This window comes from Spea bombifrons, chromosome 11 (genome assembly GCF_027358695.1).
Source record: "Spea bombifrons isolate aSpeBom1 chromosome 11, aSpeBom1.2.pri, whole genome shotgun sequence".
Taxonomy (NCBI): Eukaryota; Metazoa; Chordata; class Amphibia; order Anura; family Pelobatidae; genus Spea; species Spea bombifrons.
In genome coordinates, this window is record NC_071097.1 from 27,335,647 (window position 1) to 27,352,792 (window position 17,146).

Below are 17,146 nucleotides of genomic sequence, written 5' to 3' on the forward strand. Positions count from 1 at the left end.
ATGGAAAAACGATAATATAATAATAACCTATGTTATTATATCATCGTTTCCACCTACTGGTGATACATCATGTAGACTTATGTTATTATATTATGGTTTTCACCTACAGTTGATATTGCATGTAGACCTACATTATTATATTATTGTTTCCACCTACTGTAATACTCCATGTAGACCTACATTATTATAATTTCCACCCACAGGTGATACTCCATGTTACACCTATGTTATTATATAATCGTTTGCACCCACGAGTGATACTCCATATAGACCTACATTATTATATAAGTGTTTGCAGCAAACACAGCATTTTACTTCTGGGGATATGAACAAAGATATAGGGACACGTCCAATAGTCAGGTAACCTTGCAGCGTGCAATGAGAAAACATATACAGAGACTATAAAATCGTCTTATTATAAAGCAACTAAACACTCGATTCTAACTAGAAAATGATCATGGAAAAAAAATCTCTATTTGACTTTGATGTCAAGAGTTTTTTCTCTTCAAGGCAAACTGAAGTATATTTGTCCTCGGATTCTGGATCAATAAATATGGGCACTTAAAAAAGGTTGAAGGTTTAAATATGTAACAGTAGCCTGTTATGACTGAGATATGTTTAAGAGTATATCTACTGATTCTACTCAGTAAAACAATGAAGACATAATGTATGGAAAAGAGAGCGCAGGGACGCGGCTTGCACTGTGGTCCAAACATGGAGACAGATCCACGGAAGACTCCTACGAATGCTTGTTCTTCATTTCCTCTAAAATAGACACTACATTCTAACAAGGAGAAACAGAAATATCTGTGAGGCATAAACAAAACTCATAAAAATATATATTTAGTAAATTAGAAAATTCAAAAAAAACCCTTTACCTGTCGATTGAAAGCTTTGGCCATGTCCATTATGCTTATTCCATACTGAAGAGAAATAACATTATGTTAACATTCACTCGGAATTTGCTGCACATAATACATTGTCGTGGGGAACTTGTTGAAATACCTGATTTTTGATGCTGCAATCTGCTCCTTTTTCTGTTAGTAAGCGGACCAAGCGTTCATGACTATTTAATGTTGCAATCTGTAAATCAATGAAAAGATACGTGGAGAACGTCGCACTGAATCCTTAGATTACATTTATATCAAGGAATTAGTAACGAGAAGGAGTCAAATGCCTATCATGTTAATAAAAGGAGGGTAATTTGTGAAGAGACAGATGTCTCTGATCTCCCAAACCGGCTCACTGCCCATATGTGTAATGGGGAGATCTACGGCCCAACAGGACAATCCTCTCACGATAATGTGGTGCTGGAGAACCCTTCACTCCAATGCCACTCTAACTAAGACAGAATATACTACCATTGGATCTACTTAGAGCTTTCACAGAGTTTAGTAAATTTACCACCAACTGCCATTCACTGCATGAATCCAACAACCACTCTTAGGTACTGTGGTCACCTGGTGGTCTCAACAGCTTTGGACACTGGTGACTCTAGATTGTATAAAGTTTATCCTTCGAAATTGATTCTAGGGTAAAGTTTTAATAGCGGTCTCATCACCATGCCAACCAAAGGAATGGTGCAATCAGCTGGAACATTCCATTGGTTACTATGGTGATAAGACATATATATTCACTGCCTTACTCAACTGATGCTGCCTTTCTATAACTGAAAGGGTACAAACCAGATCCCTATCGTGCTAGCATTCAGTGTATTAACATTAGTACTTTATAATTGGCTCCATATGGGAATGCAAGGGAACGCAAAATAACCCCACACATTAAGAAAAAAACATATATTTTATTCTTTCTAATGTATCTGACCCCTAAAAACATTGACTGTTAATACTGTATTATTTTGTGATCAAACTGAAAGCTATAGATTCTTTGGCTTAACCCTAATGTGCAAAATACACTCAAACTGCACCAAAATAAACCTTAACATATACCTTGACAACCTAAATATTTCACTAATCTTTCCACTTAATTTTGTTTATTATATTAAATCCTAGAAATAATTATTGTAGATCTTTGCATTATGTGAACAAACGACACACATATGCATATTCTGTTAAAACGTTGCTGTATAGGTTTCCTTACGTACTACATTTATTTTCCCTGCCATGTACATTTGGCTCTATAGCTATAAAGCATTCCTGAGCTAATGATATAGATTATGGTGCAGTTGTTTGCCAATGAAAAGAAAGAGGATACTGATATGACTGCATTGTATGAGTGAAGCTCAGTTTAAATACCTGCGTGCCCAGGGGTATCGTAGATCTGGGACAGAGCTTAAAAAGTATTTAAGATTTAGTGCGGGGAGTCAGATTACTAGCAGGGATAGGAAATTTAGTACTCTGTATGACGCTTAACGAGTTTGTTTAACGAGCAGACTTTTACTCTAGAAATACGATTGTTCTGTCATTAGTAGAACAGGCTAAAGGCTGTAGAATCCATACCATCAAAGGTGTCTTCCCATCGCTATCCTTTGCGTTGACGTTTGCCCCAGCTTTTATTAAGCATTGCGCAACATCGGGGTCTCCGGTGATGGCGGAAACTCTCATCAGCGGAGTCCATTCCGAACAATTATCTTTGACATCAACCTAATTTCACAAAAGCGAAAAGAAAAAAGCTAAGCATGGTTACCGAAAGATAACTTCATTTCCTTGGCATGGGGTAGCCAATCAGTATTTCTCCACTAGTTTACAAATTCCATTTTTCATGATCCTTGGGCTGGTCCTGGATAATCGGATCTGTAGTTTAATAAGAGTTGGAGAGCTTTAGATTACAAAACCGTGATAAAGGTTTTTCTACTTAGAATCACAGTAATTAAATCTTCGGACTATTCAGCTGGGATGCTTTTATTTTGAGTCTTTATACCGCAGAATCAGAACATTACACCAAAGAATATATTGTGCTTTTAGAAGAAATACAATAATAACATTGCAAGTTTTACTTACGTGGGGAATTCTTCCTATGCCAAGCATGGGGACAGTACAAAGAACTGTAACAATGCATTTTGAGCCCGTACATGTCATTAAGGGGTTAAAGGAGATCATCGTGGGTAATATAATCATGAAGGCTTCAAGGTGTTGTTTTGCTTAATGAAAATGTTGAAAGAATGCTCTAGGATCTTAAACTCTCACTTCAGAGTGAAGGAGCTCCACACTTACCAGCAAGTCGGATTTATGCCAATATCTTTTGGTTAATCTCTTGTATGAGGTTCATCGAGAGTTTGAGTGCTACTGTTCATAGTCTTTATAACTTTACACACTCACCCCATAACACAGACCTCTGACCAATCACTAGGTGTAAGACACTACTTGTTTTGCAATGTCAAATCTCATGGCCCAACAAAGGTTACCAAACACAAAATGCATGTAGTGAGGAATAAGTGATTGTAAATATCCAAAGGACACTCTTTCATGAAGTGAAGTGAAGTGAAGTGTATGTATAAAGGTAGAGGGAAAATATATTGATACCTCACAGCCATCAGTAATCATCCACTGAATTACTTTCAAATGACCTCCGTCGGCTGCCCAGTGCATGGCCGTGCACCCTCCTTTATCTCTGCTTTCCCAAGACGCGCCTTGTTTTCGTAGGTACTGTACAACATCCAGGTGCCCAGAGAAACACGCCAACATGAGACTGCGGGCACAAAGTCAACATTTAGATGGTTAGCCATTCATGTCTGGAGCAAAGGTATCACACTCCTCCGTTATACAAAGGTATCATGCCCCATCCGTTATACAAAGGTATCATGCCCCATCCATTATACAAAGGTATCATGCCCCATCCATTATACAAAGGTATCATGCCCCATCCATTATACAAAGGTATCATGCCCCATCCATTATACAAAGGTATCACACCCCTTCGTTATACAAAGGTATCACACCCCTCCGTTATACAAAGGTATCACACCCCTCCGTTATACAAAGGTATCACACCCCTCCGTTATACAAAGGTATCACACCCCTCCGTTATAATAACCTTTCAGTATACTGGAAATGATTGTATTAAAGCTCTTTTTAGTATCAACGCTTACATTTCTCTGACAGTGAAAAATTCCGTAACAATCAATCAGCCCCAGTTCTATTTCTGTGTGGTGTCTGTGTGGATATGTAGGCAGATGATGTATTTCATTGTAGCTGTGCCAAAACAACAAACAACCAAAGTGATGTATCTGAAAAGTCAAGATGAAGAAGAGCTCCTGCAGTTGCTTTACTTTGTTACCGCTTTCCACTACAGAAACTTTCTCATGTATAAAGAGAATATATTCCCAATCCACGCACCGAGCTGGTGCAACATACATCCAGGTGAATAGGACAGAGAACACTATCCAAGACCTCAACGTAGGACCTTTAAGACCTCATGGGGTTCTATGTAACTGCCGGTCAGTCGCCCCCATCTCAGTTACTGCTAATCGCTGTGATGTATCTTGTTACTAGGGACACAGTCTGGGAATGGAGAGTACGTAAAATATATGGTTTTCATAAGAAAAATGTATTGCGCAGGAGACCAGAGCGTGTAGACCAGGCCACTCCACCAAACGTAAGTTCTTTTAGCACTAGAGCTCAATCATTAAAAATCAGTGGGCAAGTCTTTGTGGACCTCATTAAGCTAATTGCAAACATATTATTTATTACATGGGGACTTTATTACAGAAGTACGAGTTTATCCTGGTAAGTATTAAGGGATGGGAAGAATGGTCTCTAAGGCAGGTAAGTGGAAATGAAGGATGTATGCTGCACATTAAACCACCTTACGGCTGACTGATTAAAGGTTTCCATTCTTATTTGGAATTATTATATCATTCTTATAAGATCAATATGAAATGTATGTATGATGTCTTACAACTATTTCTCTTTAAAAAGGGGAGCAATGTTCCCTTTCTGAATATACGCCGGTCATATATTTTCGCCTTGGCTCCAATTAAACCAGATAAGACCATTTTATCAGAAAAGTTTCTTGTTTTTGTCTTTTACTCTTACGATATGTTTGACTTACAGTTTTATGACTCCATTTAACGCTCGGCTTTATTTTTCAGCTGTATGAGGTAGGGACGGGGAAAGGCCATTTTTAAAGATCAGAATGCTCAAGAAGGCATACAGACGTGCCAAAAAGATGAAGAGCTTCGCTGCACCAAAAACAAAGATGTGCAGCAGTTTTCTCGGACGTAGAAAAAAAAAACCTGAATCGACTTTTTACGCAGCCAGGAGATGAGAAGCCAGCGAATGCGGAGAGCAGCAATAAAGAAGACGTTATTTCAGCGGGGCTCTTTGTCACTTGGTTATGAAACACCTTATGGGGAATAGACTAGCAAGAAACATGACTAGGTATTAATGTGAAGCCATCTAAGTGAACACGCTGCATTCGTCTTTGTATTTGTGCCACTAAATACTCCTCAGCACCTTCCTTTGCTAGTCTAAAAGTACAGACAAAATTACTTTGAAAGTTCCGATGTGTCTTTTATCCCAAAATCAATGACGGCACCTTCAGTGCCATTCATCATACAATGCAGTGCTGGGAATTAGTATATTATATGGGTACCAGGTACGTATACGTTATATTATTACATGGCTTTTACTTATAAACAGCAGATTCCATGGAGCTGAACACCCGTATTGTTTTATAAATATCTTTGCAGTGGAGATGATCTCTACTTGAATTTAGTATTAAAATGGTTAAGCTGAATGTTTTGTCTACCAGAAGGAGGCAACACAAAACATGCGGTTTACCTCATTTAAGATGAAGTGCATCTCTATGTTTAGGTTTGTAGCCATCTACCAAGGACGGCAAGGCTTCTAGCATTATTTTCTGGAAATAAAAGAAGAGAAGAGGCTACAAGAACAGTCATAACTAGCCGAGAAGATAACCAGATACACTTCCATGGACTTTTATTAGCGACTGATAGTTTCTAAAACCCACCTCGTTCGAGAAAAATAAAAGAAACACATGTTAAGATTCCCATGGTATGGTTTTCATCCTGGAATTAAATACCATAATTTAAACCCCCCAAACAAACCAGTAGGTTCCTAATGATTCCCTTAATACTCCTGTATTGCATTACAGATTCATCTTTTTAACGGAAACACATAATATCTTGAGCATTACAATCCAAATGTGTGAATTTTTGGGGCAAAGACTGTAAAGGGGAATAGCCTTCATTCTTTATTTCTACTGTGAGATTAGATTGTACTGATCTTTTTTTTTTTCTTTTAAACAATTCTTTATTTTTTTGCATAATATAATGTTTTCAGTTAACTGTATGTGTTCTAGCTCTGTTATATTAGCCCAATCTACTAGACAAAGACCTGTATCATACTACGAGTCGTAAGTAATAGAATTGCTCAGTCTTAATCACCCAGCTGGACACCCTTGAGTAAGCAAATTCTGCAGAGCAGCGCATTTGATCAGCATTACCATAAAGCAATAGCTCAATGTGGTATCTGAGCAAAGTCTGCCAACATATCACATGACTCACAACAATGGCGGCCTCCTGGTTTTGCATATAAAAAAAGGGGTTTTCTTATATGACTTGAGTTTGAAAATTTGAGTGCGAAAATGCGATGTAGTTCTTCCCGTATTCTGAAAATATTATTTTGCTGGTAAACAGTATTGAAGTTTACGTTTACCGTTAGAGAAATCTGATAGCTATGTATATAATATACATATCATTTTTATGGATGCAATATAACAGAAGTGATAGAATACATGCCGTATACATCCTGGAGAGAGCCAGTATCTGAGCCTCGAAGTGTCTTATACCAAATAGCAGTAAAATGTACAATGGTGTGATTGCAACACGGAAAGCGACACATTCAATATATAAATATTCGCCACTGGTTCTGCTAAAGTAGTACGATCGCATCCATCACATATGTAGAAAGGTTGGTAAGTATGTTTAGAATTAGCAATATTCTGTGACCACACTTTTCTGCATTGTGTCTACAACATGATGGTGGAACCATAACGGGAGCCTCCAATGCCAAATACAGCCCTACCATCCAAGAATGCATGTATAAAGTACTTTAGGGTTTTAATATGCATTCATTCAACCCATCTTCTGCAATCCAAGGAGCTAAGGTACATAGGGAGGACTATGATGAATCACCCCGTGTGTTTGCAAGGAAGACAAATCTTTATTTAGGGAGGACATTCGGTTACCATATGACGACTCAACTGTCTCTTTAATAAATGTCTCTAAATTATCCCTCAAACTTCTTGGTGTCAGTATACTACGTATTACAGTGGATGTTTAACATAATTGCGGTTGTAGGTTCCTCACCAGTTCTTCCCGCTTCCATCCTGCTGTTTTACATCTGCTCCATGATCTATCAGTATCTCGACAAGTCTAAATGATAAACAAATGAACAGTACATTAGAGAATTACAGCTAGCCTTGGTGCCGATATAATAATAATCGTGTGGGCTGTAAACAGCTGTATTGGTTGCGGATTCTTAGTAGAACCAGCATGTGGATCAGTAACATTTTATTTTGATGGATGCTCCTGTGAGACACAAATGTGCGTGATAATATTCACACACTATAATTTAATTTTAAAGCGTCAGCATATATAAAATCGTCAGTGTTTATGTATAATTAAATCCATTACTTGAACTACATTGGCTGTTGATACATAATATGGGACTCCTGGCTATCAGGCATGGCTTATAGACATAAATGGGCCATAAATGCCCAGTGCTCCTGGGCTTACTTAGTGCTCCTGAAGTATAAAGATTAGACCTTATATAAGGTTACTGAATAACTTTAGATTGAAAACATTTGGCACTTCTGCTTAGGGCTCTTCTTCAGGCATTTTCCATAACAGTAGTCTCAACAGCTTGCAATCTAATGCAATTCAGTGAGCCTTTAAATTTATCTTTCCATGCCTAACGTGATAGATGCAATTTTTCGCCATTTATTATGCATTTAGAACTAAAACTATACCAATGCTACACTTCTTCAAAGAGCATATCATAGTGTTAGAATGTATATTGTTCTGCCATGTCAAGAATGTATCACCAGGTGGGGTCATGGAAGCTGGGGGGATCGCTTCGTAAGAAACACACTAATAATAAATAATTGGCTAATAATAAAGTCGGTTGTAATTTGTTTGGTGTACATTAAGGGTAGCATATTCATGAGCGTGCAGCTGTTACCAATTATCTCTTCTCCTCTCTGAAATTCCATGATGTCATTCAGAAGTTAATGTCTTCCTATGATGGAGTGGCTTACTGTGCACAAGGCCACCAAAATCCACCCTTCTGTGTGGCTCTTCTGGAGCCGTGGCCGTGCTGTGCAGATAGTCAGGGGGTCGCTCATATATAACGTTCTGTGGGATTTCCCATCCAAACCTCCACAATGGAAGTAATAAGAACCAGCTGCCCCAATTAAAGTGCATTCCTCGCCCCCGCTACATACACTTATTAGTGGATTTCACCTGGTCTTAATCAGTACTGAAGTCTGGTATACGAGTACGTTCCTGCAATAAACCTCGACCCGCATCGCTGGATGACATTACAGCCTTGGATTTCAAAATGAAACAGAAAACTAAAGAAAAAAATACCTTAGGTATCCTTTCTGTGCAGCTACCATTAGGGGACTTAAACCGAATTTGTCTGGGGTGTCCGCCTTGACATGCCTGCAATGAAGAAAACATGTAATAATTAAGTACATGCAGATAATAAGTAATCCTCCCCAAGCCGGGAACCCCTGGCAATCCAGATGCTGTGGAGTAAAATGCCCATCATGCCAAGACACACATAGCGCTCGATTACCTTCTTTTTTAGTAAAGAACAGTTATTATTTTGTAAATTGCTGATCATTTGGTACTTAACCCTTTAAGCAGCAGAGCCGTGATCATCCTGTGACACAAAGTGCAGACCAACTGGAATTCAAAATGTCAAGCCACCAAACCCATTTCCGATTTACTTTAACCGGCAGAGCCTTTCTAATATGTTTTGTCATTTACTTTTTATTATCAGAATATTAAATCCAACTGCGTAGTGTTTTCATGGTAAAGAAAGTGCGGTAAACATGCAGCTTCCGCCAGCTGATGTCAGGATCAGCCAGGTGACGTAATGTGCTCGTAACCGCCGCCGAGAAACATTATTTTTTAAATCGAGCATTTCCATGGTGCTACTTTCCACTATTTTTTGAGCTGTACCCTAAACATTTCACCCATCCTATACATGCCATGATGGCAGCTTTAATCTGATCCTTCATACGGGGGACGGAGGAGACTGCTCGGTACTGCACTGTATGCTCCCAGCCAACATATACCGATGATGACATCCAAGAGAGACATACAGCCATAAATTAGGAGCAATTTACCATGAAATATAACAGCAGACAGCATTTCCACAGGGTACTTGGAGGCTGATGATGGACAGACAGGGACCTAATACTCAGCGTGTCGTTCTCCCACGCTATGTAATTGAGAACAGTTTAACCTATTCAGGTAAAGAGGGTAGGGCAGGGAGGTATATATGTCCGGACATACATTTATACGCTGATTTGTTAAAGATCATATGTATAAGGTGAGAGGGCTGGGAGAAGACATTTGTATTTGCACGTCTAATAAGCTGTTACAGGACAATTATGATTAAACCTCTGACCAAACCTCTGACTAAAACTATAGGGCCAGAGGTTTAGATGTAATGTAAGGAAGTTTTGCTTTACAGAGATGGTGGAAGATAAATGGAACAGCCTCCCAGCAGAAGTGGTGGAGGCTAATACAGTGAGGGAATTTAAGCATGCATGAAATAGGCAGATGGCTCCTGAATCTAAGACGAGACCAAGGACTAATCAGGGTCTACATTAGAGTTTGATTTTCTAACCCCGTTTGAAGTATGCTGGTGACTTTGGGTTCATCATTCATGGTTACCGCTCGGTGAAGATGTTCTCCACTCATTGGCTCTCCTACAAAATAAAAGGTTGGATAAATAATTTAAGTCTTGACGCGCCCATTTCCTCTTTAAATGGGGGTGTTTCCTGTGATGTCAGCAGGAACGCTCACTAACATCATCAGGAACACCATCCGACATCCGCGGGAACCACCAACATGATCAAGTAATTAGATTTAGATATGCAAGTAACAGCAAATTAACGATACTCACTTTGATATTTTTATATTTGTTATTATTACTACATAGAAATAACTTTACGTGGCTTTAGGTAATTTCATTTGTAATACTTACCTGGCAAGCAATTGCTCTAGACATTCATATAACAATATCAGCACAAGCTCATACATAAAATATGTTTAAGGTGTATAAAAGACACGGACAATGTGTTCATAAACAAACCTGCTTATAAAGCACTTTAGCCAAATGCCTGTCAAACTGCTCCTGAAAACGCATAATGATCTATGGGGTCTGATCACTTACCCAACGTATGCCCCATTCTCTATGAATTATAAAATAACAGCAATTGTAAGCCGTGCAAATAATTACAATTAATGTTGGTTTTAATATATTTATTTATTCCACGATACGTGCCTCGTTTATAACAAAAATCACTGAATCAATGAAACGCTTTAAAGAAAATAAGCGAAATAAGGAAAAGCCATAATCTAGATTTTTTTCTATTTGATACAAATAGAAAACTTTGTTGTAAATGTTTCTTTTTTTATTTCTGTAGGATTTGTTTGTGCTATACAAACGTACTGTAAAACATATTCTTTGACTCGCTGAAACATCATCTTTCCAAAAAGACACTAATATATCGCACTTAAATAGATTTGTAGCTTAGGGGGAAAAAAACAGATAAAGTGGAATGAAAGGGGATTTAGATCGTTCACATGATGGAATTCTAGAACCCAGGAGCTCAGACACAATACCTTTTCAAGCGCTGCAGCCGACTGCCTAAGTGCTGCGTCGGTAAGATTAAACTGCATAGGAATATACTTTCGGCACTAAAATGCTGTAATGTGTTTTATCACAGTTCTGTAATGCAGTTTTCACATCAAATCCCGCAAGAATTTTAAGGGAAACAAAGCGTGTCATTTAACAAATTACTCTAAAGTCAGCACTTATGTACTTTAGAACTAGTCACACATTTAAAAAAAAACACGAGGCTGGGTTCCATTCGAGCCAAAATTCATGGACAAATATTCAATCTGCTCAATTATACTAATGCACTGAAGAGAACCCCTTATAGAGAATAATGGCATTCCAGCAACCAATCTATGACTTTTTGTCTATATGTGATTTGTAACACATTAACTGCAAAAAGTATTTGCTCTCTTTCCAGTTTCTTCAGTTTTTGCATATTTGTCACACTTAAATGTTTCAGGTCATCAAATGTATTTTATTATTAGACAAAGATACCCAGAGGAAACACAAAATGCAGTTTTTTTTTTATGTACAGAAGGAGAAAAGCTATGCAACCCTACCTGGCCCTATGTAAAAAAGAAATTGTCAACCAATTAGCGGTGAGCATACCTGGGAACTCTCCAGTTTTGACCCGGAGATTGCCGGGTGAAGCACAGCTTCTCTGGGTCAAGACCTGAATCCTCTGGGTCGCAGGAGCGGGGTCTTGACACGCCCTGCTGCCCACCCAATTTTCCCTTTAAATGGGAACGCCCACTGACATCAGTCCTGGCCACGTCCCGCAAGGGAAGGTTCCAGGTAGCCGGAGCCCAGAAGTTCCCAGGTATGGCGGTGAGAGCCGTTATCCACAAACGGAGAAAACTTGGAACAGTGATGGACCTTCCCAGCTGCTGGGCTCACCAAAGCTTGACTCATCCAGGAGGTCACCAAAGAACCCAGACTAACATGTAAGGAACTGCAGGCCTCACTTGCCTCAGTTAAGGTCAGTGTTCGCAGTTCCACAATAAGATGGAGACTGCTGACCAAAAAGAACACAATGGCTCATCTCATCATGTTTTGCCAAAAAACACCTTGATGACTCCTTTTGGGATAATATTCTGTGGACTGATGAGTCAAAAGTGGAATTACAGGTTTTGGAGGCCGAGTCAAAGTCCTGACTTCAATCCTTAAAAAGACAGCTCGTGCTCAAAAACCCTCCAATGTGGCTGAATGAAAACAATCTGTCAAGAAGAGCCGCTAAGATTAATCCACAGCGATGTAAAAGACTCATTGCCATCTGACTGCAGTTGTCGCCGCCAAGAGTGGCACAACCAGTTATTACGTTTAGGGGGAAATTACTTTTTCACATGGGTGATATACGTTTTGATTAACTCTTTACCTTTAATAAATCAATGTTTGGCTTAGTATATAGTGATAGGGGTTGTCAGTGTCTGGCTCAATGTATAGGCACACATTGACGGTGGTGCTGCGTAATCCCTAAGTATATAATGATAACAATTTTGCTGTACCCCTGTCAATGTTTGCCTAACCATAGAAACTATGCAGTTTTAAAGTGTGTGTGTGGGGGGGTGCCACATACAGGGTCTGCCACAGGTGCCAAATACTCTAGGTACGCCCCTGCATCATGCGGCTGTCAGACCCAACGGCCATGCCTCAGCTCCTCTTCCCACGTCTTAAAACGGGTGTGATGAAGAGCTGAGGCATGCGGTGCGTGCACACCAGCCACTTTAATTTCATTAGGCGCTGGTGGAGTGACTGCCGCACGACGGCCACTTTCAATGTCGCTCACAGCCGCTTTGATGGTGCAATGGGCCAGTTGACTAGACTTGCCCCCCAGGCCTTAGGCTGCCAGCCCTCCCCTGGGCTGTTTATGGCATTAAACAGCACTAGTAGGAATTAAGCTTCTTTTGGTTGGAGAAGTATTAAATTCAGCACAGTAGGCAGAACAGCATCTTTAGCATTACGTGCTGACGTGTGTCCCCCCCCCATATTTTGCATGTCATATGAATAAGATGATACTGTGACTGAGGTAGTTGAGCCCCCTGCATTGTACTGTTTCCATCCAGCTTCCATTAAGTCGGTGTAGCCACACTGAATATGTTGTGTGTGCATTGCGTGTATTGGTAGACCACGGAAGCATCACGTGTAATGGTAATCTCAGCATTCGCATCCCGTTCCTTACCAACAGAGATAACCAGCAACAAGCTTTGTGGTGAGCATTCCACGCAGTGTCCCCGGAGTGCCAATGACTTCCACGACTCTCTGCTTCCCAACAGTAATGATGATGAATATCCGTGGAGAATAAAACGCACTCTTTACAAAGATACAGCGGGTGCGCGAGGAGTAAACAAAAATGATGGTTCCCTTCTCCATCACAACAAAGCTCCCACGGATACCACAAAATAAAGTATAGAGGGTCTACATCATGAATCAAGCTGTGATATCACGTATATAACACACATATATATACATTTTATGCACAAAAACTGTAAGGTATATGACATCATACATAAGCTTGATATATGTAGGATGCCCGATTCAAAACAACATCAGCATCTTTCTCTTCGGTGTCCGAGGAATGTCTAGGAAACTTTCCGTCTCCCAAAAGGTGTTGTTATACATCGAATGATCAATAAATATTGCATTATTTCTCTGTAGTTTGTTCTGTAGTTATTGCCAAGGGCATAAAAAATATTCTGCATATTTCTGCTTCTCTGCTATGGACTGTTATTTATTTCTTTACAACCATAATTCAGTTAAGCGACTTCTTAAATTAATTACAATAATCAAACTGTCCACAATGATTCAGAACCAATCTAGGATGTAAATACCAGGAATACAATTGTTCCCAAAAAGAAATTATGAAAAATCCAATAATTTGTTTATCATCTAATTAATGGATCCACTTACAAGAAAAGTCATGTAATCTAATTTAATGCTGAAAAAAAACTAATAAAGTAAACAGTTGGATTATATTGATTAAAAAAAGTGGTTTTGAAGGCAGCGTAAATTACATCACTTGGTCGTCTTTTTATTTACAAGATAAGCATAATTTTAACATTTCTGCCTTGTGATAATGGAATAACATTTAATGTGATATATGACTTCTCTTATAATAAGAGCATTTGAGTGCAGAAATAGCGTGATGTAATGTATAAAAATAGGTTTTATAAGGGGTGTAAACTAGCAGCTGAGATCTTTCAAAAGAGCCGCCATCATGAACTCGGTAGTTAAACCTCCACAAGTTCCCAGCATAGCATAGCTTTCAGTGACTCCAACGTGGACAACTTCACTGCGACCCGGTGGCAACCAGCTAGCTAACTGTTCCTACACAGATTGGCTGAACCATGTAGCTCCATGAAAATTATACAACAAACCTAGCCTGATGAGAACTGCCAACAAATGGTTCCAGATACTGACAAATCCAAGAGGATTTCAGCAAACATACTATAATGTATATTACTGCTGGTTCTCATTCACAATTATCAACTCATAGTTTAAAGAACAGACCCAGACATGACCAGATTCAGCGGGTGTGAGATCCACACCTCCAGGAACCACTATCTTGTCAGGTTTACTATCAAAATCAAGTTGATCAATATCTCAAGTTATTGAGCACATGGCTACATCTAGGAGGCCAAAAACACATCTCAAAGCTGTTGATTAACAACACCTATGGTTTTGAATTAGGATTCAACATCAACTAGAACTCAACCTCTTGGTTCCCAAGAATCAACAAATCCCAAAATGTCACAAAAGTGAGGTAATGACAGCCACCAAAATGAATCTTTTGTACTCATCTAATTCATCTGTATGGGACTATTTCTTTGTGGATCCTCAAAACAAATAAACCTATATGACAAATGTATGTCTGGCTCACAATTTCTACAATATTTCATATCACATTGGCCAAGGTTTCCCCAACAATAGATAAAACAAGTCTTTTGTTAAGTTATCAGGTAGTGTTGCTACTGAAACAGCAAAACCACCGTGCAATGCTGTGCGAGGCTGCAGGGAACCAACACCATTCCAACACCAAATGGACCTTTAGCTACCAACAGGACCCACTTCTCATGTTTTATTCCTGCGTTTAACTATCACACATTGTGATATTGGAACTCTGCGATAACAGCTGAGATGACGGCTTTTATAAGCTACGAATATTTGTATTGGCTGTTTTAGGATTACTGTCCAGAAGGTCTATAGCTTACTTGACCTGGAATCTGAAAACAAATAATGGAAATCCCAGCCACAAATACACAAATATTGACAGTGTAATTGCATTTCTCGGTTTCGCAGCCTGGAACTGACCCCACAGATTACATATATTACTGTTTTTATTGCAGCTTTATCCCTGGCTGAACTAATATATATACACATAAAAGACGGGATTAAATGTTTGTTTCAAAAAGAAAAAAAGATAGCTAGATTAAACTGGTGCAATTTCTGGTGGCATTTTTCTCTAATGTTGCTGTTCAGTATACTATACAAACCTATATAATTATGATTACAGTAATAGAAACACAGACACAAAGAAACATAGGAACATAGAATGAGATGTTTAAGAATCTTTTAAATTGTAAACTCATTTGAACATGGCCCTCCTAATCCTTATTGTTTGTTTCCCTAAATCCGTATAAATATTAATAACCATTTTGACGATAAGCTATATAAAATGTAGCTTAGCATTTAATAAAACTTGGTTTTACCTGATGTTGTTCAAATGATAATAATAATAATACTACCTCCATAATCTGCAGACCTTGAGGCGGCCATTGTTGTCAGTCATGTGATAATTTGGGTGACCTTCCCCAATCAAAGAACACATTGAGCTGATTCTATATGGCAATGCTAAAGAAGACCTGTTTCTTCAATTAAATCCTTGTTTCATTAGTCAGAGTGTCCTTCGGGTTATTGTGACTGAGCTATTCTATTTTTAGCCCAGGAGTCAGGGTGAGTCAGAACCAGGCATCGACTGGGCATCTGGCACACTGGGCAAATGCTGGTCGAAAGAGCTACATCGTCACATGATCTGCTGCTGCAGCGTCACATCAGGTGCTACAGTATGTGGCCAGGGCTGAATATACCCAGCCAAACGCTCCATGAGAATAACAACACAACGTAGGGTCTCTCTTATCCAGCCATCAGCTGCGCTTACGCCGTTTCATGGCCACCAGCCTTAAAGTGCCAGCCTTCTCGTCATCCATAGCCCTGCCGTGGTCAGAACACATACCCGTGACAAACATGCAGCCATCTGAAAACACTATATTAAATAATAGCAATAGCCAGCAATAATATATTCCTGAGAAGGGAGAGGACGGCGGCTGACGAGCAGGAAGTTAATAAGCAGTTTTGCAACCTTTGTGCTTCCTTGGGGTAAAATAGTCCTTTACTAATAAATCAAACAGACCCCCAAAAAACCCAAAACATAGGTAGTTTGACAAATGTGTTATTCTAAATGCTGGGAAGGTGACAGTTTACCATTAATGGATTACCCAGTGAGTAAACTCTTGTTCGTTCAACGGGAATGCCTTCCACGATTAAATACACCATGCTCCCATTTCCTCAGTTTTGCAGTCATAAGACTTTGATAAATGGTCCAGACAGTATCAGATTTGTCCAACTGCTTCTATGCCGGCCTTAACAAATAGCCTCTAAATCTTTATGACACAAGCTAATTGAGAACATGTTAAAATTAGGTATGTTCCTCTTGTACTCAGGCAGTTGCAACCCTCTATATATAATATTACACCTTCCTTTACATCGTGAAGACGGGACTAACGCATAATACTTACTTGTGGTTGATACTGCAACTATAGGGCTGTATTCATATTCACCATTACAACCCGTAACCTTCAGCCTAAAGCGGTACTGGGTACTGGGCTCCAGGCCTTCAACAACGTGCTGACGGGAATAGCCCCTAAAAACACAATGGAAGATCAGTATAATGAGAGGGACAGAGACTCGTTCGCAGTTTTTTGGTAGAAAGAGAAAAGACATGATTTCTACTTCTTGTGTATTCATGGAAATTACTCGTTCAATCATTTTCACAAAAAAGTGTCTTGAAGGAAAAGCATGTGTATCACTATTTCCTTTAATTAAAATCCACCTGAATTGTTAATGGTTTGCAGCTTGCCTTTAGGTAAATACCATGATGAAATATTTACAAAGCTGACAACGGCTTTGTGTTGCTAAAGACGGAGAAAAAGAAATAAATCGGCGGTCCTGTTTGGAGATTCATCATCTTTAATCAAAAAATTAGTTTTGGTACAATGGCCCGTGCGTTTTTACCAAGCACTGGAATATAT

The 17,146-nt window shown here is 39.1% G+C and overlaps 1 protein-coding gene across 2 annotated transcripts in view; it reads right to left on the minus strand.

Moving 5' to 3' along the window:
• Positions 1 to 435: 435 nt before the first annotated feature.
• The window catches only part of FANK1 (fibronectin type III and ankyrin repeat domains 1), a 38,994-nt gene continuing 22,283 nt past the window's right edge, over positions 436 to 17,146 (minus strand). The window contains exons 3-11 of one of the 2 annotated variants that reach the window (XM_053450944.1): positions 16,634 to 16,758; positions 9,846 to 9,927; positions 8,573 to 8,647; positions 7,292 to 7,357; positions 3,483 to 3,648; positions 2,460 to 2,603; positions 1,006 to 1,083; positions 879 to 923; positions 436 to 784 (exon numbers count right to left, since the gene is read on the minus strand). In XM_053450944.1, the coding sequence (XP_053306919.1) occupies positions 740 to 784; positions 879 to 923; positions 1,006 to 1,083; positions 2,460 to 2,603; positions 3,483 to 3,648; positions 7,292 to 7,357; positions 8,573 to 8,647; positions 9,846 to 9,927; positions 16,634 to 16,758 (826 nt within the window). In that variant the 3' untranslated portion in view covers positions 436 to 739. The remainder of the gene's footprint in view (positions 785 to 878; positions 924 to 1,005; positions 1,084 to 2,459; positions 2,604 to 3,482; positions 3,649 to 7,291; positions 7,358 to 8,572; positions 8,648 to 9,845; positions 9,928 to 16,633; positions 16,759 to 17,146) is intronic. The other variant, XM_053450945.1, reaches the window with a different exon arrangement.